At 51.8% G+C, this 24,994-nt stretch overlaps 1 protein-coding gene across 1 annotated transcript; it reads right to left on the reverse strand.

Annotated features, from left to right (window-relative positions):
- Positions 1-1,025: 1,025 nt before the first annotated feature.
- Positions 1,026-19,607, reverse strand: LOC147100695 (tumor necrosis factor receptor superfamily member 9-like). Its single transcript, XM_085967201.1, has 7 exons — positions 19,332-19,607; positions 10,263-10,373; positions 8,377-8,520; positions 6,156-6,243; positions 4,881-5,023; positions 3,136-3,273; positions 1,026-1,997 (listed from the first exon to the last, which is right to left on the reverse strand). Exons 1-7 carry the CDS (start codon positions 19,402-19,404, stop codon positions 1,879-1,881), a joined length of 816 nt encoding a protein of 271 aa, XP_085823327.1. The 5' UTR covers positions 19,405-19,607; the 3' UTR covers positions 1,026-1,878.
- Positions 19,608-24,994: the final 5,387 nt, after the last annotated feature.

Raw genomic sequence — 24,994 nt, forward strand, 5'->3', positions numbered from 1 at the left:
TTTCAGTGTTCAGTAAGTGAACCCCCTCCTAAAATACAACCAAACACCACCAACCCCCCCCCCCACCCCACCACCAAACATAATTCTGCTCCTGTGGTTTTGGGTGTATAAGACATTTATTTACTTTTAACAATGACATTTAAACAAAACCAGTGAATATATTACAATATACACTCAAACTCCACACTAACCAATAATTTACACTGAAGTGTAGAACAGAAATATTACCCTGTTGTCCCCTGGTAAAGGTTAAGGTCTGTGGGACTGATGCCACCAGACTAGTCTCTATGTTGAAGGGTAACCCACCCAGAACTGGAACATCATTGTGATCTAAATCAGGGTACCCTACATACAATGACCCCTCCCCCCACTTGCTGTCATTCTCCTCTAATCCCACTCCCCGTCTCACTCCCCGTCTCCCTCCCCCTCCACTCCCCGTCTCCCTCCCCCTCCACTCCCCGTCTCCCACCCCCTCCACTCCCCGTCTCCCTCCACTCCCCGTCTCCCTCCACTCCCCGTCTCCCTCCACTCCCCGTCTCTCTCCCACCCCCCCGTCTCTCTCCCACCCCCCCGTCTCTCTCCCACTCCACTCCATTCAATTCAATTCGCTTTATTGGCATGACAAGTTACATCTTATGTTGCCAAAGCATCGAAAAAATTCATGTTTGTACACAAAAATACAGATCTATCCATACAGTGTATAAGCAGATATATCCCCAAGTGTATAAATATACTTTCATATAATTTATATATACTCTTTTTTCTTATATTTAGTGGTTGTCCCTCTGTTTATGGCAAGCTGTAACATAGTGTGCCGCTAGTGTTACACAATTTCTCTCTTCCCCTAGTAGGTATGGGAGTTTTTGGTCGTCATTCAAATTTCTGAATTGCGGGCATATTTTTGTGAATTTTGGGTAGAAATTCTCCCTTATGTCCTGATATTTTCTACAAGCTGTGCACTCCCTGTCTCCCTCCCACTCCACTCCCTCCCCCACTCCCCGTCTCCCTCCCCCTCCACCCCCTCGCGTACTGAGAACCTTCTCTTTCGCCGCCCTGCTCCCACATGTTGGTGGTTTACTGGGGGACAGTTCCATTGGTGCTGCTTACCCAGCAGCACCTTGCCCAGCTCGCCCAATCCCAGCCCTATGCTCTTTTGCTCACACTTAAAAGGGTCATTGGATACCAATGAGGAACAGGAGCCTCGGCTGGTTAACACCCCTCCCCTCCCCCCTCCCCTCGTGCCTGTGCCGGCTATTTGAACGAGCTCTCCAGTAAGATCCATCCTCCTGCTCTTTCCCCAGAGCCCTGCAAATTTCACATTTTTAAGTATTTATCCAATTCCCTTTTTGAAAGTTATTATTGAATCTGCTTCCACTGCCCTTTCAGGAAGTGCATTCCAGATAATAACAACTCTCTGTATAAAAAAAATTCTCCTCATTTCCCCTCTATATCTTTTGCCAATTATCTTGAATGTGGGACTTTCCTGATGTGCCAGATACGGCTACTGGACTCTCAAATCATTCACAGAAAGAGAACACTGCGGGGTCCTGGTCTTTAACAATACACATATTGAATGTCATAATCTCAGAGTTTGACAGAAATTGAAACAAAAAGGGATAGTTATTTGTGACTCCTAATATAACCATGTTGAAATCTGTGAAGCGATCGTCCCACAACATTTCCAATTCATTCACGCACCGTGAAAGAGACAGGTCGGGTTCTTCAAACAATTCCAACTCTCTGGAAAGTTTCATTTCTAGAGTAAAAAGCAAAGTATCACGCTGAAAGTTGTTGACCTCGTGTTTCCTCCACCATTGCACAACACTGCCCTGATCAGTTCGAAGTTCAGCCTCTGATCTGACTGCAGGGCGCCGAGGGTCACTCTGGAGGTTTGGGGGTGGTCTCTTGCCGAAGCTGCCAGTCTCCCATCTCCTCTTCGGGACAGTGACAGCTGCACCGATCGTCCGCTGCTATCACCAGGGCAACTGGAAGATCCTCTTAAAAACCAGAAGCGAAGAAGCATTAGGGATATTGTAAATCGAGTGATTCCACTTTGCTGCATCTAATCTTTTTTTTTTAAATGGTTCTTCCTAAAATTTCTCTCGGGCTGTTTAAGCAATTCTGGCCTCTTGTCCATCCCCGCTTTTGTCGCCACATTATTGGTGGCCGTGCCTTCAGCCGTCTGAGCTCTAAGCTTTGAAATTCCCTCCCTAAACCTCTCCGTCTCTCTCCTCCTTTAAGACGCTCCTTAAAACCTACCTCTTTGACCAAGCTTGAGGGATATGGGGAGAAGGTGGGTTGTGGGATATGGGGAGAAGGTGGGTTGTGGGAAGAAGGTGGGGAGAAGGTGGGTTGTAGGATGTGGAGAGAAGGTGGGTTGTGGGATGTGGGGAGAAGGTGGGTTGTGGGGTTGAGGGATATGGGGAGAAGGTGGGTTGAGGGATATGGGGAGAAGGTGGGTTGAGGGATATGGGGAGAAGGTGGGTTGAGGGATATGGGGAGAAGGTGGGTTGTGGGGTATGGGGAGAAGGTGGGTTGTGGGGTTGAGGGATATGGGGAGAAGGTGGGTTGAGGGATATGGGGAGAAGGTGGGTTGAGGGATATGGGGAGAAGGTGGGTTGAGGGATATGGGGAGAAGGTGGGTTGTGGGGTATGGGGAGAAGGTGGGTTGTGGGGTATGGGGAGAAGGTGGGTTGTGGGGTATGGGGAGAAGGTGGGTTGTGGGATTGAGGAATATGGGGAGAAGGTGGGTTGTGGGGTATGGGGAGAAGGTGGGTTGTGGGATATGGGGAGAAGGTGGGTTGTGGGATATGGGGAGAAGGTGGGTTGTGGGATATGGGGAGAAGGTGGGTTGTGGGATTGAGGAATATGGGGAGAAGCTGGGTTGTGGGGTTGAGGAATATGGGGAGAAGGTGGGTTGTGGGATTGAGGAATATGGGGAGAAGGTGGGTTGAGGAATATGGGGAGAAGGTGGGTTGAGGAATATGGGGAGAAGGTGGGTTGAGGAATATGGGGAGAAGGTGGGTAGGGCACTTGATGTGTGAAAAGGAATAGGTTTGTTGGGCCTAATGGCCTTTTCTTGTTCTTGTAACGTTGATGGTGATGGGGTGAATGAGATGTGGCACACGTACTTACCGTGGTTCATCACATCCAGTGGGAGGTGCTTCTGTTTTTTTTTGCTCTGCACAACAATGTACAAACTGAACGGGACGAAGACACATGGCAGCAATATTATGGCGATAATCACAGCAATCTCCTCGTTCCTCTTTGTGTCTAAACAGGGAAAAGTGAAAAGGAAGCAGGATATGAGCCCCTTGGTGACGTAGCTGGTAATCCTCACCATTCCTCTACCGACAATGTGACAGTTGTCTAGAAACACTGCAGTCCGTGTGGTGTCGATCAGCCCACTTGAGCGGCACCCCATCCATCCACCTTAAACATCCACTCCCACCACCAGCGGCACACCGTGGCTGCAGCAACTCACCAAGGCTTTGTCGACAATACCTCCCAAACCAATGACTTCCGTCAAGAAAAAGGGTCATATAAACAAGATTAAATGTTAGAGATTTAGATGCAGGAGAAACTTCTTCACAGAGAGTTGTGAGGCTGTGGAATTCACGACCAGGGTTAGTGGTTCAGGCAGGAACTATGTCAACATTCGAGATTAGATTGCATCGGGAGATGAAGGAAGAGTGATTGAAGGGATATGGGAACAGAGCGGGCAACTGTGATTAGGACTATTTACTCGTGTGGAAGGTAAAGTCTTAAGACTGGCCGGTTGGGCCGAATGGCCTGTTTTCGTGTTGGAATTTCTCTGGATTGGCAGTTGCTTGACTCCACTCCTTAGGTTCTCTCAAGGTCAGAAAAAGCAGTAGGAAATGACTCTCTTCTTTGTGTTCACTTTTTGGAGATTCTTCAGTTGGATTGATTGGTGGGTTTCTTTTACAAACTGCGGTGTGTGGAGTGTGATTAAACACCAGGTAAAAGTATAAATACTGGGGAGAGGGAGCAACGGTTTAGCATTTGTTTTCCCGCTGTGTCACACCATCGGGAAGCTGCTGTTAGTTTTGCGGCCTCTAATCCACATTATCGGGCAAGGTGTGCAGAGTGTGTGGGGGCAGGTGATACCGGATCGCTACTCACTGCTCTCCCCTCCCCTCTTAGTGTCAATTTGCCCCACCGAGTATCTCGGTTGAGCCTGACTGGGCCAGTTCCGATGGAACGCAACAACTGAAATGTGATCTAGTCTCTCTGCATCAGAGGCTGGCTGAGCACTCTCTATTTCCAGCATTGTCTCTTTATTTTTTTTTCTATCTCTGGGTTAGATTATAGTGCCTTTCACGACCACGGGACATCTCAAAGCGCTTTACAGCCAATGAAGTACTTTTTGAAGTGTAGTCACTGTTGTAATGTGGGAAACGTGGCAGCCAATTTGCACACAGCAAGCTTCCACAAACAGCAATGTGATAATGACCAGATCATCTATTTTTGTGATGTTGATCGAGGGATAATTTATTGGCCAGGACACCGGGTAGAACTCCCTTGCTCTTCTTTGAAATAGTGCCGTGGGATCTTTTACGCCCACCTGAGAGGGCAGACGGGGCCTCGGTTTAACGTCTCATCTGAAAGACAGCACCTCTGACAGTGCAGCACTCCCTCAGCACTGCACTGAAGTGTCAGCCTCACTTTATGTGCCCAAGTCCCTGGAGTGGGACTTGAACCCACAACCTCCTGACACTAGAATAGAATCCGAGAATATTACAGCACAGAAAGATCGCCCATCATGCCTGTGCCAGCTCTTTGAATAAGTTACAAGAAAGTTATTCTTCACTATTGAAGGGCATTAAGAGTTTATGCTACGGATGGTGCACATGAACTACCTTCGATCCCCGGATTGTCTGGCTGTTTTGGGGTTCTGTTTGTGGGCTTATTTGGAACCACTGTGGTTGTCAATGGAGCTCTGCACATCACGTCCTCTGTCCTGGAACCACTCCTCGCTACTTGGAGACCTTTTGCCGAACAGCTAGAACCATAAACACAAAAAGAGATTATACACACAAACTGTACAAGCGTATTCATTCAGCTTTTTGTAATTGAAATATCTTTGGAAAGTTGTGCAATGACTGGTTTGATCCGTGGGAGGGACCTTGTTTAAAGTGGTTGGGCTGGTTTTATATCATTGCCTGAGCACCCCAGCTCGAGAGCAATATCTGATTATTTTTTTCATTCTGCAATACGTCTTTCCTGCCTGTACAGTTACAGTATCGCGAGCAAGCCGCACTCTGCTCAAGGAGGAAACGGTTAGATTATCTGCTTTTAACTGTTTCTTTTAAGCTGCTCACTGTGCTGAGGGGGTGAGGGAGGGTGTGGAGAGCTCGCAATTGCTGCCTGTGGTTACGAGCAGAGCCTTTAAGTTTCCATTAGCAGCCCAGGCACTGGCCTTTCAGTCTGAAAATGAGCAGCAGCAGCCTTGGACACCCTCTCAAAGGGGCATTCCGTGCGGTAATGCTACCCATGGCCACCCTCTTAATCAAACCCGAACTCACTGCTCTCTGAGGCTCAACTACAGTGGATTGGCTAATTAATCCATAATAGTCTTGACTGGCCCCTAGCCCAACCTCGTCTTGTCCCTGGTCCCAGTCCCCCCACTTTCCCAATCCGTAGAGGCCTCGCCCCCCTCTCCCTATCTTTGTAACCTTCTCCAGCCTTGCAACGCTTCGAGATCTCTGCACTCCTCCAATTCTGGCCTCTTGCACATCCCCGATTTTCATCGCTCCACCATCGGCGGCCGTGCCTTCAGCTGCCTGAGCCCTAAACTCTGGAATTCCCTCCCTGAACCTCTCCGTCTCTCTCTCCTCCTTTAAGTCGCTTCTTTAAACCAACCTCTTTGACCAAGCTTTTAGTCTCCTGTCCCAGTATCTCCTTATGTGATTCAGTGTCAAATTTTGTTTGATAATCACCCGTGAAGTGTCTTGGGATGTTTTACTACGTTAAAGGTGCTATATAAATGCATGTTGTTGTTTCACTCATTAAAGTCTCCCTCAGAAAAGTGGTTTGTTCTTCCAAAGCCCTTAAAAGCATTTCCCCTCGCCCCAAATACAAGACCCAGTCCTTGTTCCCCAGCCTCTCTGACACAGCTCTGACTGAGAACTCACTCTGTCCAGGGCTTACAGACTCCACCCTGTGTGTCGGAATATGTACCGTTCCTGCAGTCGCTGCAGGTTGGATTCCTGAAGGAGTCGCCTGATAGGGAAAAGAGAAAGAGAGGATTTTGTTATTCTTGCCCCACTAAGACCAGCAGACTCAGGTTTCATCCGGAACATTCCGTGTCCAGATTGCTGTGAGATGGTGTTAAAGGTGCGACACTTGGGGAAAACCAGTAATTCATTTCACGGATCACACGGGAAGGGTACAGAGGGTTAGGGGGCACTGCAGTCACACGGAGCGGGTACAGGGGGTTCGGGGTCACAGCGGGTACAGGGGGATCGGAGTCACACGGAGCGGGTACAGGGGGATCGGGGGTCACACGGAGCGGGTACAGGGGGATCGGGGTCACATGGAGCGGGTACAGGGGGATCGGGGTCACACGGAGCGGGTACAGGGGGATCGGGTCACACGGAGCGGGTACAGGGGGATCGGGGTCACACGGAGCGGGTACAGGGGGATCGGGGTCACACGGAGCGGGTACAGGGGGATCGGGGTCACACGGAGCGGGTACAGGGGGATCGGGGTCACACGGAGCGGGTACAGGGGGATCGGGGTCACACGGAGCGGGTACAGGGGGTTCGGGGTCACACGGAGCGGGTACAGGGGGATTATTTCACACGGACTCCAGAGTCCTGTCCTTCAGGGTAGGGAGACCGAAGGCGTACTGATCCACGGAGGTCATGGAATAGACAGCACAAGACGCAAGTGGAACATTTTTAACTTCTTGCACGAGCCTATTGGCCATAAGAGGAAGTGGCTTCTGTAATAATCTGTTTTTATCACAATCTTGTATCGGATGATTCAGCGAGTTGTGATGCTGCATAACAGTTGATTCCTTCTGTCTCAAGTTCAGGGAATGAGAGGCAAGGGGCAGAGGGCGGGAGGCAAGGGGCAGAGGGCGGGTGGCAGGCAAGGGGCAGAGGGCGGGTGGCAGGCAAGGGGCAGAGGGCGGGAGGCAAGGGGCAGGTGGTGATGCTAGTTTAGGGGTGACACTGCGCTCACTTCCCCCAAAGCTTGTGATCTGACCTCAAACCAGAACCAGGCCAATAATCTAAAATGGACTCAGTGGCTCACGCACTGCCCAGTGTGGTACTGAGCCACACTGACCAGGCGGGGCTCAGCTTCATTCCCCAGTTGGATTACGCCTGGAACCCCCATAGGAGCTACACTTGGGCTCAGCATCACTGGGTCAGGGAGGCAGGACAACCAGCTGATCACTACCGCATGTGTGCATGTATATCTGTGTGTGTGTGTTTGTGTGTGCGCGTCTGCCTGTGTGTGTGTGTGTGTCTGTCTGTGCGCGTGGGCATGTGTCTGTGCGTGTGTATCTGTGCGCGTCTGTGTGTGTGCGTCTGCCTGTGTCTGTGTGTGCGCATGAGTCTGTGTGTGTCTGTGGTTGTGTGTCTGTCTGTGTCTGCGTGGGCATGTGTCTCTGTGTGTGTGTATCTGTGCGTCTGTGTGTGTCTGTGTCTGCGCGTGTGTCACTGTGTGTCTCTGTGTGTCTCTGCCTCTGTGCGTGTGTCTGTGTCTGTGTGATTGTGTCTGTGTCTATGTGTGGACCATGGGTCAGGACAGAATCAGGCTCAGCTGTGAAGACCATCACGATAGAACAGGAAGGACAGTGAAACCGCAGCAGGAAACAACTTCCATTTATCCAAAGTTCCTCACGTGAAAGATTGACTTGGTGCAAGAGGTGGACACTGAGCAGGAAGGGTAGAAACTGGTGGGAGGGGCCACAGCCTAAGAGGAGGCGGGGAGAGTGGGAGTGAGGCAGAGTGGTTTTGGAGAGTTAAAAGATCAGTTTCCGATGGGGGAGGAGACGGAGTGATTCACATCCAGAGCTAATGACTGTACTGACTATGCTCGGATTATATCACACTGGACTGACTGGGCAATACGCAGATTATATCATACTGGACTGACTGGGCAATGTGCAGATTATATCACACTGGACTGACTGGGCAATGCTCGGATTATATCACACCGGACTGACTGGGCAATACTCGGATTATATCACACTGGACTGACTGGGCAATGTTCGGATTATATCACACTGGACTGACTGGGCAATGTTCGGATTATATCACACTGGACTGACTGGGCAATGTTCAGATTATATCCTGACAATTAGTAAACATTTCAAAAACTGGCTCTTCAGAATCCTCTTACCCTTTTGTTGCACTTCCTGTCCTTTTTTGCACAGTTTATGGGCTGCGCACGATTTGCAGTCCTTGTCTGTACACATGTAGCCCTTGTCACATTGACACTTGGTGTTGGAGCGCGCCATGCAGGCCTGCAGAGTCACAAATTTACCTTTCAAAACAGAAAAAGAAAATGTCACTGAGAGTGTGTGAGGGAGGGCACTGGATACCGAGACAGAAACATGGATACAGAGAGGGAAACAGAAACAGAAACAGAGAGGGGAAAACATGGGGAAAGAGAGAGAGAAACAGAGAGATAGAAAGAGAGAGGGCGAGAGAGGGAGAGAGAACCAGAGGAGGAGAAAGCTATAGAGTCACGGTAATAGGGAGAGTAACAGAGAGTTAGAGAGGGAAACAGAAAGTTGTCTATAACAGAGACACAGGGATAGAGTAAGGGAGAGATACTTGCATTTAACTCAGTAAAATGCAGGAGTGAGTTAGTGTCCCATTGGACCTCAGTAAGATTGATGAATGAGGTAAGTGAACCTTGTCTGAATGTAACTGAGACCCTGGCTACCCCACCAGTTTACATGGAATGTCTGAATTTTCAGCGGGGGAGGGGGGGATTGGGAGGCTAACAGAGCAACTCCTGCAGGGGGCCCCAAGCCTCTGGAGACGGCCCTGCCTGAGCTACACGCTGACGCTCTTTTTTTCTTCCCCTTCCCCTTCTCCCCCCTCGACCTCCCTTTCTCCCCCCCCTCCCTTTCTCCCCCCACCCCTCCCTTTCTCCCCCGCCCCTCCCCCTCCCCCTCCCTTTTTCCCCCTGCCCCTCCCTTTCTACCCCCTTCTTTCTTCCCCTCTCCCCCTCCCTTTCTTCCCCCTTCTTTCTTCCCCTCTCCCCCTCCCTTCCTTCCCCTCTCCCCTTTCTTCCTCCTCCCTTTCTCCCCCGCTCCCCTTTCTCCCCCTCCCTTTCTCCCCCTCTCCCCTTTCTTCCCCCTCCCTTTCTCTCGTTCCCTTTCTCCCCCTCCCTTTCTCCCCCACTCCCCTTTCTTCCCCCTCCCTTTCTCTCGTTCCCTTTCTCCCCCTCCCTTTCTCCCCCTCTCCCCTTTCTTCCCCCCTCCCTTTCTCTCGTTCCCTTTCTCCCCCTCCCCCCTTTCTTCCCCCTCCCCATAAGAATCAGGCCTAGAAATTTAACGGGGCGCCAAGCTCGCCTGGGCGCCGGAATTTCCGATCGGACGGAACCACTTGCGCCAGTGCGATATTCAGTTTCAGCGCCCCAAACGGAAGTGGGGCGCTGAAACTGAATATCGCAGCGCAACGTGCCGCAGTGCCACACGCTGCGGCACGGCGCGCTGCGGTACTGCAGACCTTCCCTTCTTAAAGGGGAGGGGCCTGCACCAGCGCGATCTCTGATCACAAGTGCCGGCAAAAGAGCCCGGCACCGAGGAGAAGTGCCGGGCTCTTGGGACACAGCCGGCACTGCCCGGGGGGGGGGGATCAGGAGGCCAGGGACGGCGGCACGAGGAGGTGCTGGCAGGCGGCCAGCGAAAAAAATGGCCGCCCCACACCTCCCCTTTAATTAGCGCCACTACCGCCACAGGTCGGCCCCCCTGAACCGGTCGCAGATTGCAACCGGCGTTACAGCGGGGGGCGCGACCCAATATCGTGATCGGGGCGGTAGCGGGGCGCTGCGCACACCGATGACGTCATCGGTGGTGGCGCAGCACTACAGGCTAATGCTGCCATTAGCGCCCTGCTAAATTTCGCGGCGGGCGTGGCCAGTGGCGCTAAAGCCACTAAGTGCCCTCTTTGGGCGCTAACTGGTGGCGCAGCCCACCAAATTTCTAGGCCTCAGGATCTGGTACTAAGTGCTGGGTGGGTCTGCTCCCAGCCATATCTGTAGAAGGTACCTACCTCCCTGACACTGCTGACATCTGTTGCAGGCGTGTCGAGTGTTTGAGCCCTCGGTGTACGATCCTGCTGGACAGGGTGTGCACAGACCAGTCTTACTATTCAGAAACGAGCCTGTTAACAAGAAAGACAGTTACTTATTGATATTATACAACCAGTTTTCCACCACTACTCCCCTCAACACTTGTCCTGAGGTTCGGTTCCACCCTCCAGTACCTCACCCATTCTTTATCTCAGAGTGTGTCTGTTACGTTTGCAAAGATAATCCAGAGGCCGTAAGCAGAGTTCAGTTCATGTTGCTTTTTAATGGCTGCTCCACACACACACACTCCCAGGCAAAAGCAATCGAATACCTATACACAATACAATGATAACAGCACTATCAAACTCCATGTGTTCAGGCCAAGGCAATCGAGTACCTATCACCAATGTCAGACATAACAGTGTCAGCGAGCGTGAGGGGCATCAGTCAAGATTTGCAGGGCTATGGGGAAAGAGCAGGGGAGTGGGACTAATTGGGTAGCTCAGAGAGGGCCGAATGGCCTCCTTCTGTACTGGGTCATTCTATGAGTCCGATTCTGTCCTTGCCCAATGACCCCACAGGCACTTTGCAGCAGGAGTTACTGGGTAGTGATCAGGGGCAGTTTAATACAAACTCGGGTTTTGTTCTGAGGCACTGCCCCTTCCACCTCTGGGAATTGGTGTCGAATTCCCCTCCAACAGGGGCTGGATGGGAAGAAAAACACCTGACATTCCCAACTCATTCTCAATAAACAAACTTCCACTGTGCTGAGTCACTGAGGATCAACGATGTTAAATCTAATCCAGGCCATTTAATTCGTCTCACTCCCTCCCTCTCTCCCTCCCTCCCTCCATCTCTCCACCTCCCCGTGAAGTAGGGCCAATCACTGGGGAGGCAAAATAATTCTTCACCCCTAAAATACTCCCACATTAACGACAGGGTCCTTCACTCCATCAGATGGAACAGGGAAAACTTGAGCACATATCTAGGCTGACACTCCAGTGCAGTGCTGAGGGAGCGCTGCACTGTCGGAGGGACAGTACTGAGGGAGCGCTGCACTGTCGGCGGTGCAGTACTGAGGGAGCGCTGCACTGTCGGCGGGGCAGTACTGAGGGAGCGCTGCACTGTCGGGGGGTAGTGCTGAGGGAGCGCTGCACTGTCGGCGGGGCAGTACTGAGAGGGCGCTGCACTGTCGGCGGGGCAGTACTGAGAGGGCGCTGCACTGTCAGCGGGGCAGTACTGAGGGAGCGCTGCACTGTCGGCGGGGCAGTACTGAGGGAGTGCTGCACTGTCAGAGGGGCAGTGCTGAGGGAGTGCAACACTGTTGGAGGGGCAGTGCTGAGGGAGTACTGCACAGTCGGAGGGGCAGTACTGAGGGAGCGCTGCACTGTCAGAGGGGCAGTGCTGAGGGAGTACTGCACAGAGGGGCAGTACTGAGGGAGCGCTGCACTGTCGGAGGGGCAGTGCTGAGGGAGTGCTGCACTGTCGGAGGGGCAGTGCTGAGGGAGCGCTGCACTGTCGGAGGGGCAGTGCTGAGGGAGCGCTGCACTGTCGGAGGGACAGTACTGAGGGAGCGCTGCACTGTCGGCGGGGCAGTACAGAGGGAGCGCTGCACTGTCGGGGGGTAGTGCTGAGGGAGCGCTGCACTGTCGGAGGAGCAGTACTGAGAGGGCGCTGCACTGTCGGCGGGGCAGTACTGAGAGGGCGCTGCACTGTCGGCGGGGCAGTACTGAGGGAGCGCTGCACTGTCGGAGGAGCAGTGCTGAGGGAGCGTTGCACTGTCGGAGGAGCGGTGCTGAGGGAGCGCTGCACTGTCGGAGGAGCGGTGCTGAGGGAGCGCTGCACTGTCGGAGGAGCGGTGCTGAGGGAGCGCTGCACTGTCGGAGGAGCGGTGCTGAGGGAGCGCTGCACTGTCGGAGGGGCAGTACTGAGGGAGCGCTGCACTGTCGGAGGGGCAGTACTGAGGGAGCGCTGCACTGTCGGAGGGGCAGTACTGAGGGAGCGCTGCACTGTCGGAGGGGCAGTACTGAGGGAGCGCTGCACTGTCGGAGGGGCAGTGCTGAGGGAGCGCTGCGCTGTCGGAGGAGCAGTGCTGAGGGAGCGCTGCGCTGTCGGAGGAGCAGTGCTGAGGGAGCGCTGCGCTGTCGGAGGAGCAGTGCTGAGGGAGCGCTGCGCTGTCGGAGGAGCAGTGCTGAGGGAGCGCTGCGCTGTCGGAGGAGCAGTGCTGAGGGAGCGCTGCGCTGTCGGAGGAGCAGTGCTGAGGGAGCGCTGCGCTGTCGGGGGGTAGTGCTGAGGGAGCGCTGCACTGTCGGCGGGGCAGTACTGAGAGGGCGCTGCACTGTCGGCGGGGCAGTACTGAGAGGGCGCTGCACTGTCAGCGGGGCAGTACTGAGGGAGCGCTGCACTGTCGGCGGGGCAGTACTGAGGGAGTGCTGCACTGTCAGAGGGGCAGTGCTGAGGGAGTGCAACACTGTTGGAGGGGCAGTGCTGAGGGAGTACTGCACAGTCGGAGGGGCAGTACTGAGGGAGCGCTGCACTGTCAGAGGGGCAGTGCTGAGGGAGTACTGCACAGAGGGGCAGTACTGAGGGAGCGCTGCACTGTCGGAGGGGCAGTGCTGAGGGAGTGCTGCACTGTCGGAGGGGCAGTGCTGAGGGAGCGCTGCACTGTCGGAGGGGCAGTGCTGAGGGAGCGCTGCACTGTCGGAGGGACAGTACTGAGGGAGCGCTGCACTGTCGGCGGGGCAGTACAGAGGGAGCGCTGCACTGTCGGGGGGTAGTGCTGAGGGAGCGCTGCACTGTCGGAGGAGCAGTACTGAGAGGGCGCTGCACTGTCGGCGGGGCAGTACTGAGAGGGCGCTGCACTGTCGGCGGGGCAGTACTGAGGGAGCGCTGCACTGTCGGAGGAGCAGTGCTGAGGGAGCGTTGCACTGTCGGAGGAGCGGTGCTGAGGGAGCGCTGCACTGTCGGAGGAGCGGTGCTGAGGGAGCGCTGCACTGTCGGAGGAGCGGTGCTGAGGGAGCGCTGCACTGTCGGAGGAGCGGTGCTGAGGGAGCGCTGCACTGTCGGAGGGGCAGTACTGAGGGAGCGCTGCACTGTCGGAGGGGCAGTACTGAGGGAGCGCTGCACTGTCGGAGGGGCAGTACTGAGGGAGCGCTGCACTGTCGGAGGGGCAGTACTGAGGGAGCGCTGCACTGTCGGAGGGGCAGTGCTGAGGGAGCGCTGCGCTGTCGGAGGAGCAGTGCTGAGGGAGCGCTGCGCTGTCGGAGGAGCAGTGCTGAGGGAGCGCTGCGCTGTCGGAGGAGCAGTGCTGAGGGAGCGCTGCGCTGTCGGAGGAGCAGTGCTGAGGGAGCGCTGCGCTGTCGGAGGAGCAGTGCTGAGGGAGCGCTGCGCTGTCGGAGGAGCAGTGCTGAGGGAGCGCTGCGCTGTCGGAGGAGCAGTGCTGAGGGAGCGCTGCACTGTCGGAAGGGCAGTGCTGAGGGAGCGCTGCACTGTCGGAGGGGCAGTGCTGAGGGAGCGCTGCACTGTCGGAGGGGCAGTACTGAGGGAGCGCTGCACTGCCGGAGGGGCAGTGCTGAGGGAGCGCTGCACTGTCGGAGGGGCAGTACTGAGGGAGCGCTGCACTGTCGGAGGGGCAGTACTGAGGGAGCGCTGCACTGTCGGAGGGGCAGTACTGAGGGAGCGCTGCACTGTCGGAGGGGCAGTACTGAGGGAGCGCTGCACTGTCGGAGGGGCAGTACTGAGGGAGCGCTGCACTGTCGGAGGGGCAGTACTGAGGGAGCGCTGCACTGTCGGAGGGGCAGTACTGAGGGAGCGCTGCACCGTCGGAGGGGCAGTACTGAGGGACCGCTGCACTGTCGGAGGGGCAGTACTGAGGGAGTGCTGCACCATCGGGGTGGCAGTACTGAGGGACCGCTGCACTGTCAAAGGGGCAGTACTGAGGGAGTGCTGCACCATCGGAGGGGCAGTACTGAGGGACCGCTGCACTGTCAAAGGGGCAGTACTGAGGGACCGCTGCACTGTCAAAGGGGCAGTACTGAGGGAGTGCTGCACCATCGGAGTGGCAGTACTGAGGGACCGCTGCACTGTCAAAGGGGCAGTACTGAGGGACCGCTGCACTGTCAGAGGGGCAGTACTGAGGGAGTGCTGCACTGTTGGAGGAGCAGTGCTGAGGGAGCGCTGCACTGTCGGCGGGGCAGTACTGAGGGAGTGCTGCACTGTCAGAGGGGCAGTGCTGAGGGAGTGCTGCACAGTCGGAGGGGCAGTACTGAGGGAGCGCTGCACTGTCGGAGGGGCTGTACTGAGGGAGCGCTGCACTGTCAGAGGGGCAGTGCTGAGGGAGTGCTGCACAGTCGGAGGGGCAGTACTGAGGGAGCGCTGCACTGTCGGAGGGGCTGTACTGAGGGAGCGCTGCACTGTCAGAGGAGCAGTACTGAGGGAGCGCTGCACTGTCGGAGGGGCTGTACTGAGGGAGCGCTGCAATGTCGGAGGGGCTGTACTGAGGGAGCGCTGCACTGTCGGAGGGGCTGTACTGAGGGAGCGCTGCACTGTCAAAGGTGCCGTCTTTCAGATGAGACGTTAAACCAAGGCTCCGTCTGCTCTCTCAGGCGGACGTAAAAGATCCCAGGGCACTATTTTGAAGAAGTACAGGGCAGCTATCGCCGTGTCTTGGCCAATACTTATCCCTCAATCAACATCTCGAAAACATTATCTGGTCATTTATCACATTGCTGTTTTTGGAAGCTTGCTGTGCATAAATTGGCTGTCGCCTCTCCTACATTACAACAGTGACTACATTTGAAAAAGTAATTAATTGGCTTTAAATAGCTTTTGGACAACCTGAGGTTGTGAAAGGCGCTGTATAGATGCTAGTTCTTTCTTTCTTTGAATTAAACACTCTGTCCCTCAATCAGACATCAACCAACTTGAAATTTTTACAAACATTTTTTGGAAGTCAGATTGACACACAATGATTTTGAAATATTTAAATCATCTTGTCACATCTGAATCATAGGTTATTTCTAACCCTGAAAATTCCGAGTTAGTAATCTTAATCTGTATTTTACTGCCCGTCAGTTTGGGTGATGATTCATCTTCTCACCTCTGTCGGGAGCAGTCCAGCAGACTCTTAACATCAAACATGGTGCAAGTCTGCCTCTTCACAACTGCCCCCGCAGGCATCACCGGCTCAGCCCCTCACCCCGTCAGCCCCTCACCTCCTGAGCCCCTCACCCTCTCAGCCCCTCACCTCCTGAGCCCCTCACCCTCTCACCTCCTGAGCCTCTCAGCCCCTGAGCCCCTCACCCTCTCAGCCCCTCACCCCCTGAGCCCCTCACCCTCTCAGCCCCTCACCTCCTGAGCCCCTCACCCTCTCAGCCCCTCACCCCGAGCCCCTCACCCCCTGAGCCCCTCACCCCCCGAGCCCCTAACCCCCCGAGCCCCTTACCCCTCACCCCCCGAGCCCCTCACCCATTCACCTCCTCACCTCCCCCAAGGGAACAGGGCTGCTTGGGATTTGGTTTCTGATTTCAATGGTTAAATGTGATCGTACTCCAAACTGAGCCTCCCAGACCAGGGTGGTCCCAGGTTCGATTCCTGCTCCATGCTGAGTTAGCTAATCCCTAGGGACACTACAACTGATCCATATTGACCCCGGGCTAAAGAGGGGAGCAAAACTCTGTGAAAACCCTGACCCTAACCCTGCTGAAACCTGTACATTTCTGGGTTCCAGGTGGAGAAGCCCCTCGAGCCCAGGACACTGAGGTGAATGGCAGCGCTGGCTGAGATCAGCTAACTCAGCACAGGCCAGAGACCGAACCTGGCACAGGAAGACTGGGCCAGTGATTGGATAATGGTATATTAAGCCATGGGGAGCCTGATGTACCTGTGGGGGAGGCTGTAGCAGCTCAGCTTTATCATTTCACCATCAGGCTCCAGGTGAGATGTGTTCTCACAATCACCAGTAGATGTACTAGTGGCACAATTTGAACCACCAGTGCGCACTGCCGCCAAGTGAAGGTGCACAGCTTGGGGGGACTGCCAATGCGAGGCCACTGATAGGTGCCCCCTCCCCGGGCCAGGTATAGAGTAGCAATGGAGGGAGCCCAGGAACAGCCTGTGAACCTTGCTACTGACTGCAGGAGGGGACACAGAAATCCCCCTCCCTCCCAAAGAAACTTTAGTAACCTGATCGCAGCCTGCCCTGCCAACTGTTTATTGAGAGAAATTTTTGGGAGTTTTTAAGTGAGCTCTACTTCCTGGAACAGCCAAGAAACTGCATCTCAGGACAGAGAGAGACTGAGCGAGAGATTGAGAGAGTGAGAGAGAGAGAGAGAGAGAGAGGAGTGAGTGAGTGAATGAGTGTGAGTGAGAAAGAGAGACTGAGAGACTGAGAGAGAGAGAGAGACAGAGAGAGACTGAGAGAGAGAGAGACTGAGAGAGAGAGAGAGACAGAGAGAGAGAGAGAGACTGAGTGAGAGAGAGAGAGTGTGTGAGAGACCATCTCACCGACACTCTTTAATATTTACATAAATGAATTGGCAAAACTACTTGAACAATCTACAGCACCCGGCCTCACCCTATATGAATCCAAGGTTAAATTCTTCCTCTATGCAGATGACCTGGTTCTGCTGTCACCAACTAAGCAGGGTCTACAGCAGAACCTGGATCTGCTGGAGTCATTCTGTCAGACCTGGGCCCTGACAATAAACCCCCAAAAAACCAAAGTCCTTGTGTTCCAGCAAAGATCCAGACATCAGGGACCCAGAATAAATTTCACACTAGGAACAACTAAAATTGAACAAACCACTAACTACACATACTTGGGCTTAAAAATCAGCTCTATGGGAAATTTTCATCTGGCTGTGAATGAACTGAAAGAGAAAGCTAGAAGGGCTTTCTATGCCATTAAAAAATCAATCCAAATAGAAATCCCAATTAGCATTTGGCTCAAAATTTTTAAATCAGTAATTGAACCAATTGCACTCTATGGCAGTGAGGTGTGGGGACCGCTAACACAACAAGAATTTGCAAAATGGGACAAACACCCAATTGAGATCCTACATGCAGAATTCTGTAAAGGTATCCTCCGGACTCAAAGGAAAACCGTAAACAATGCATGCAGGGCAGAACTAGGCCAATATCCATTAATAATTACTATCCAAAAAAGAGCCACCAAATTTTGGAAACACCTAAAAATGAGCAACCCCCACTGCTATCATTACGAAGCCCTGAAATGGCAAGAGAGGACCATAAAGAAGAATACCCTCAGTCAACTAGTCCTGGGAGTCAGTGAATTAACTACTAACACTACTAACAATAACCAGCCCCAGGACAGTGACATCGTAGCACAGAGAATTCGACCCAACACAATTGTCACTAAGCAAAAGGAAAAATACCTGTCATATTGGGCAGAAACAACAAAAACCCAAAACAAACTCAATTGCTACTTGGCCCTAAACAGACAGTACAACATGGCTGAATACCTGACCATGGTAAAGGATAGCAAACTGAGAAAAACCTTGATAAGGTACAGACTTAGTGAACATAGCCTGGCCATCAAAAAAGGCAGACACAGACAGACCCGGCTGCCAAGAGAGGACAGGATATGCTCTCACTGCAGTCAGGGAGTGGTGGAGACAGAGAGGCACTTCCTCACAGCTGGTGGAAAATATCAGGGCATCAGGGAGAATTTCTACCAAAAATTCACAAAAATATGCCCTGAATTCAGAAATTTGAATGACGACCAAAAACTCCCATACCTACTAGGGGAACAGAGAAATTGTGTAACCTTAGCGGCACGCTATGTTACAGCTTGCCATAAACAGAGGGACAACCAGTAAACCTAAGAAAAGAGTATATACAAATTATACAAATGTATATTTATACACTCAGGGATATATCTGTTTATACACTGTATGAATAGATCTGCGTTTATGTGTTCAACCATAAATGTTTTTCGATACTTTGGCAACATAAGATGTACCTTATCATGCCAATAAAGCGATTTGAATTGAATTGAATTGAATTGAGAGAGAGAGAGTGAGAGTGAGTGAGTGAGAGAGAGAGACTGAGAGAGACTGAGTGAGAGAGAGAGTGAGAAAGAGAGAGAGTGAGAAAGAGAGAGACTGAGCGAGAGAGAGAGAGACTGAGAGAGATTGAGAGAGAGAGATAGAGAGAGAGAGAGAAAGACTGAGTGAGAGAGAGAGAGACCGAGAGAGATTGGGATAGTGAGAGAGAGAGACTGAGTGAGAGTGAGAGAGAGAGACTGAGTGAGAGAGAGAGAGAGAGAGAAAGACTGAGTGAGAGAGAGAGACCGAGAGAGATTGGGATAGTGAGAGAGAGTGAGAGAGAGAGACTGAGTGAGAGAGACAGAGAGAGAGAGAGAGAGAGAGAGAGACTGAGTGAGAGTGAGAGAGACTGAGATAGTGTGTGAGAGATTGGGATAGTGTGAGAGAGAGAGGCTGAGAGAGAGAGTGAGAGAGAGAGAGAGACAGAGAGACTGAGTGAGAGTGAGAGAGACAGAGAGAGATTGGGATAGTGAGAGAGAGACAGAGAGAGAGAGACAGAGAGAGAGAGACAGAGAGAGAGACTGAGTGAGAGTGAGAGAGACCGAGAGAGATTGGGATAGTGCGAGAGATTGGGATAGTGCGAGAGAGATTGGGATAGTGTGAGAGAGAGACCGAGAGAGATTGAGATAGAGAGAGGGAGACTGAGTGAGAGAGAGAGATTAAGTGAGAGACTGAGATAATGAGAGAGTGACTGAACGTGAGAGAAAGACTGGGGCAAAGCTAAATAAAGCAAAGAGGAAGAATGAGACAGAGAAAGTGCTGTACATTTCTAAATTCCCTAGAATTTCAGAAATCTGCATTTAGAGTTTTTGGTTCCACTTTTACTCAATGACTATCCCAGGGTTAGAGCCAGAATTAGCAAACAGACCTCACAACAATAGTGAAACACACCGAGAGCGCAGCAAAGAGCAAATAGGTCAAAGGAAAGGTCGACACCAGCTGGTCGCAGCCTGGACTATTGTCCAGCAGAGTCTCGCTCCCTACCTGCAGTACAGGCGCTGTTTGCGGACTCCGTTACCAGCAGGACCAGCACAACCAGCAGAGGTCCAGGCTCCATCCTCCCCGACCGACGCTATCCTGCAGACTGAGTGAGTGAGGCCGGCCTCCCCCTGTGTATCGTTGGTGCCTGGGAGACGGGAGGGGGAGGCCTGTGCTGACGTACTAGGGGGGAATCCCCAGAGTGTGAGAAGCCTGGGGGTGAGCAATAAACCTGCTCTCCAACCCGGCGTGAACCGGGGAATCTCCCACACCGGGGCGGAGACCACCCCGTCTCCCCCGCCCGCCCCCTGTGTGCTTTGTGCCTGTTGCTCTCACTCACCGCGTCTTCAGATCCCAGTTGGACTACGGAGTTTCCCTGTAGTTTTTCCCTCATAATTCTGGTAAACTCTCAATGATGTAAGGACAGGAGTTATTCAATACTCCGGGGCTAGTACCCATAATGCTGTAAATAAAGAAATGAGTACCAGGGACAGGAGGAGGCCATTCGGTGTCAGAGCCATGGTTCAGTGGGTAGTACTCTGGCCTCCAAGCTAGAAGGTCGAAGGTTGAAAGTCCAGAGACTTCAGCACAAAATACCAGACTGACACTCCAGTGCGGTGCTGAGGGAGTGCTGCACTGTCAGAGGCGCCGTCTTTCGGATGAGATGTTAAACCGAGGCCCCCGTCTGCCCTCTCAGGTGGATGTAAAAGATCCCGTGGCACTATTTCAAAGAAGAGCAGAGGGTGTCCTGGCCAATATTTATCCCTCAACCAACATCTGTAATACAGATGATCTGGTCATTACCACATTGCTGTTTGTGGGATCTTGCTGTGCGCAAATTGGCTGTTGCATTTCCTACATTACAACAGTGACTCCACTTCAAAAAGTACTTCATTGGCTGTAAAATACTTTGGGACGCCCTGAGGTTGTGAAAGGCGCTATAGAAATGCACGTCTTTCTTCTGCCAGTTCATTAGATAATGGCTGATCTGCACCTTAACTGCATTTACTTACCATTGCCCCTGATACCCTGACCCATCAACAATCTATTGAAGTCAGTCCTGAAAGTTTGAATTGTCCCTCAGCACCCACAGCCTTTGGGGGAGCGAGTTCCAGATTTCCACTACCCTTTGTGTGGGAAAACTGCTTCCTGATTTCTCTCCTGAACGGCCCAGCTGTAATTTTAAGATTACATCCCCTTCACAGAAATCACAGAAACCCCACAGTGCAGATAGAGGCCATTTCGGCCCATCGAGCCTGCACCGACACATATCCCACCCGATCCCCGTAACCCCATGTATTTAATCCCCCTAACACTAAGGGTCAATTTATCACAGCCAATCAACCTAACCCGCACATCTTTGGACTGTGGGAGGAAACCGGAGCACCCGGAGGAATTGTAAATCCATGTTGACTTTGTCCGATCCTGTCACTGTTTTCCAAGTGCTCTGCTATTACATCTTTCATAATGGACTCATAGCATTTTCCCCACTACCGATGTCAGGCTTACCGGTCTGTAATTCCCCGTTTTCTCTCTACCACCTTTTTTGAATAGTGGGGTAACATTAGCTACCCTCCAATCCATGGGTACTGTTCCAGAGTCTATTGAATACTCTCGATACACTCTCAAACACGCTCTTCCTCAGGCTGCACTAACACACTGAAGGCAAGATCTGACCTGCTGAGTATTTCCAGCATTTTATTTTTATTTCTGAGTTGCTCTCACCTGGGGACAGTGCGTCACAATCGACCCCAGCACACCTGAGCTGGAGACCCAGGGCCCGCCCCCTTGCCGCGCCGCCATTGGTTGGAGGACCAGGCCGCCCAGTTCAGTCCTCGTTGTGGATTGTCACCGGAGGATATCGTTTCTCTGTTTCTATGCTATCAAATCCCTTTTATCACTTTAAACATCTCAATTAGATATTTAATACATAAACATATGTAGCAGAAAGTCAGTTAACAGCAAGGGGAGTGTAAATATCAAACAATGTTATTTCACTTTTCTAAACTGTCTCTTTCCTAAATCATACTCAAAACTATCAGAATTTATAATTTTTAGCTATAGATATGAAAAATTGTGCACTGGACTTCTTTGAAAATGATGACATTTATGGATGGCCCCTTAACTCCTGTAATTTGGCTGCGGTTCCTCACATCATTTAATCTGTATTGTTGCGGTTTCATTTGTAGTCAAACTCCCTGATTGTATCTGTTAATCTCCATACAGTCTCATGTTGTGATCTCGGTGCATGTTGTCAGATTCAGCCTCTCCCATAGTTACATGCATTGCGAGATTAACCAGGGATCCCGACATAAATGTGTCTGACTCGACCCCCCACCCCCAGTCGGAAAAATTTGCGGATAGTCATCGCACTCATTAATGCCTGCTGCTTGTTCCACTTCCATAAAGTGGACTGAGGGGTCTCCCTTGTGGGTGAGCTTGCTCAGGTGGCTTACCATAGCCCTAAGCTGCTGGGTCCCATGGGGAATCACGAATTGGCTTTCAAGGGGCCCCAGGCCCCCACCACCCCCGGGTGGGTCAAACTTTTGCTGCCAAGCTGGGCACATCGGCCCCAGCTCCGACCTTTCCTGCATTTGTTTGTCCACTTCACCCTACTGCCAAACCGAGTCAAAACCCAGCGCCACAGGTGTTGGTGGTGTGCACTCCTCCCTGTCCTCCCTACAGATTGCTTGTCCCTCCTGCTGCCCAACCGAGTTGTTCCCTGGCGCCACAGGTGACATCTGCACAGTTTCTACTTCTACTTCCAGGTCTACCCGGGCTGCACCCGGGCTCACTAGGCATACCATGCCTTTTGCCCTGGACATAGCAAGTTTTAAACTGTCGATCTGCTTTAGACAGGGGCCGTGATCTCCCGCTTCAACATCCCTAGTGCTCGCTACTTTATAAGCTGCCTTCACATCTCTGAACTTCTCCTCCTGTTCTTTTAACTGTCTGGTTAGGCGAGCGTTCTCCTCTTTCAGTACTAACTCATTTCCTTTTGCCTCGGTGACTTGACACCAAAAATACTCATGCCTGTTCCTGTGTTTCTCTACCAGCTGTAACTTCTCTTGACTTTGGGCCTGTAATTCCTGCAATAGTCCTTCCCCTGCTATAGCTCTTGCTTGAGACAGTTTGGCTGCCTCCTGCAGCTCTGCTGTCAATGCTTTAACATGCTGATCTAAAAGCTGGATCTGTCGTAGGGCACAGACCAACCAGATGGCCTTCTCTACCGACTTCTTATGATCCTTGCTCTCAGTCCATTTGGCTGCAGCGTCCATGGGACGCTCAGCATGCAACAGACTGGTCACCCATTTCTTGGTGATATTTACCTTCTCAAAAACGTAAGAGGAAATCCTCTTTTCCATTTTCATTCTTTCATCAAACACAGGGTCTATTGCATTACATCCCTTTTGCCAAAGTCCTGTCGCGGTCGCCGTTTTCTGTAAGGGGTGGTGTGTGTGGTCAGCTTTGCCTCTGACTCCCTGAGAAGTTTGAATCGCTCCCACTCCCTTGGTTCTAGACTTTGGACTTATTTGGGGGTTGTAATGAAATTGCAACAGACACCTGGGTTGGTCAAAAGAATTGAGATTTTTATTTTGAGACAGGAAAATATAAAATACAATAAATCTTATACTCTAAAAGGGGGAACACTTCAGAATATGCGAGGGAGAATTACAATAGACAAAATACCTTACCCTCTCAATCCCACTATCCTAACTAGGCTGAAATCCAGAGGACCAGGAAATGCTCACCAAACGACTTTCTTGACAGATTGTAGAGGTTCGCGATTTCGGGGTCCTCTCTAGTTGTGGCGGTTGGGGCCTGCCATACCCCGGACGTGGTGGAAGACTGCACCTGCATTGGGTTTTCAGTCTTCGTCTGTCCACTGATGCGGTTGGATGCGTAGTTGGATTTATCGGGTAAATACCCAATTTTCTTTGGTTAGGTATAGTTTTTAGAGTCTTTTGTGTCAAATCTTACCCAGGGGTAAGTCAGACTAGCCTGTAGAGTGGAAAACAAGTTTGTGAATTTTCGGCTTCTTGGAGGTTGGTTCCTTGTTAGTCGCGGTGGCCCAATATTACCTAGTTGGTGGTAATGTTATTGGTTTCTTGAGGCCTTTGGTTGCCGCGATTTCCTTTTCCTTCCATTTTGTTCTTCTTTCTTCAAGTCTCCGATCCTCTGACTGAGTACGGTGGTGATGATATCTTTTTCTGAACCGTACTTTTTCTCCTGTACTGAACTTGAGCCTTCTTGAGCTGTGCCCTCAACTGACTCTCTCAACTCGAACTGTCTTGAACGTCTGTTTCACCGAACAAGCAGGCCTCAATTATACTGTTTTGAGGCCTGGCTTATCTGACCGCCAAATCTCCTCTGGTCCTTTGTTAATTTTGGCGGGCTCGTTAACTTTAATATGTTTAAATTCTCATCGAGTTTTGGGGATGGTCCCATCTATTTTTAATTGGCCTTTAACTGGTATCGGGATTGCTTTGAAATCAGTTTAAAATGTGCAAAGTGTTTTGGAAATCTTTCTGAGTGGTTTTAAACTGTTGTTTGATTGTTTTCTTCCTGCTGGGGCCAGGTTCTCTTTTGTTGACTGTTGGCATGTGTTGTATTATTCATGTTCTTGGTGGTCCTGTGAGTTTCGGCAGGAACAGTCTTTCCCGTGGGCTTATTGTCTTTATGTAGAATGACTGGGATGGCCCAGAACATTCTCAGACAATCTGGCCTTTCCAATACTCAAACTGTCTGTCCCACACATTCCTTTTGTTGCAGCTTTTTTCCACAGGCCTGAACATGCCTTTTAAACTAGCCAAATCTTTCTGGGGTTTTGATTTTAGGTCCTCTTTGGCCCAATATTATTTCAAACAGTCCAAATATCTTTTCTTTCTTACTTTGGGGGAAATCTGTATAACTTTGCGAGCCTTACACACTCTGTAACACTGCTGTAAACACCGTGTCTGTCTCACTCTCCAACACTCCTGTAAGCACTTTGGGGTCGATTTTCAGTGTGCCGTGAGGCGGGCTTTTAGGCATGCAGGGGGCTAAAATCCCGAATTCGGGGGTCCCGACACCATCCCGCCCAAAACCCGCCTCCATGTAAGTTTCAAAGGAGGCGGGTACCCGCCCCGCACTGGGACCCGCCGACCCGAGGCGGGAAGGGATTAGTGCCAATTAACTGCCTGTTAACAGGTAGTTAACAGGCAGTTTTTAGCCTAATCCCTATTTTGAAGGGTGTCGTGTGGGATTCCCGACGGCTCCAAACCACGCCAGGTTAGAGGAGTCGGGCCGTCGGGTTGAAGGACTTGGAGGGGTCGAGATGTCGGTGTTCAGGTGAGTGATGGGTGCATGAGTGCAAAGGTAAGTGTGTTTGGTGTGTCTAAAGTGTGTAAAGAAGTTTAAAGTACCTGTACTTACCTTTGCAGCCTTCCTTCCTCTAGGCTTCGGGAGTCCATCATTCAGCCGGCACAGAAAGCAGAACGGCTGCGATCAGTCAAAAGTGACAGCCTGCAGCTTTCAGTGCTGGCGAGATTTCTAACTGAGTCTGCGTAGAAGGACTCAGGTTGGAAGTAAGACTGTCAGTGTTTGACAGCTTCAAACAGCTGTGAAACACTGATATTTCATCTGTCAACACGTCTTGACAGATGAAATTTCAGTCTGTAACATCACCT

The sequence above is a fragment of the Somniosus microcephalus genome, chromosome 25 (genome assembly GCF_052327205.1).
Source record: "Somniosus microcephalus isolate GS21.2 chromosome 25, FLI_Smic_1.0, whole genome shotgun sequence".
Taxonomy (NCBI): Eukaryota; Metazoa; Chordata; class Chondrichthyes; order Squaliformes; family Somniosidae; genus Somniosus; species Somniosus microcephalus.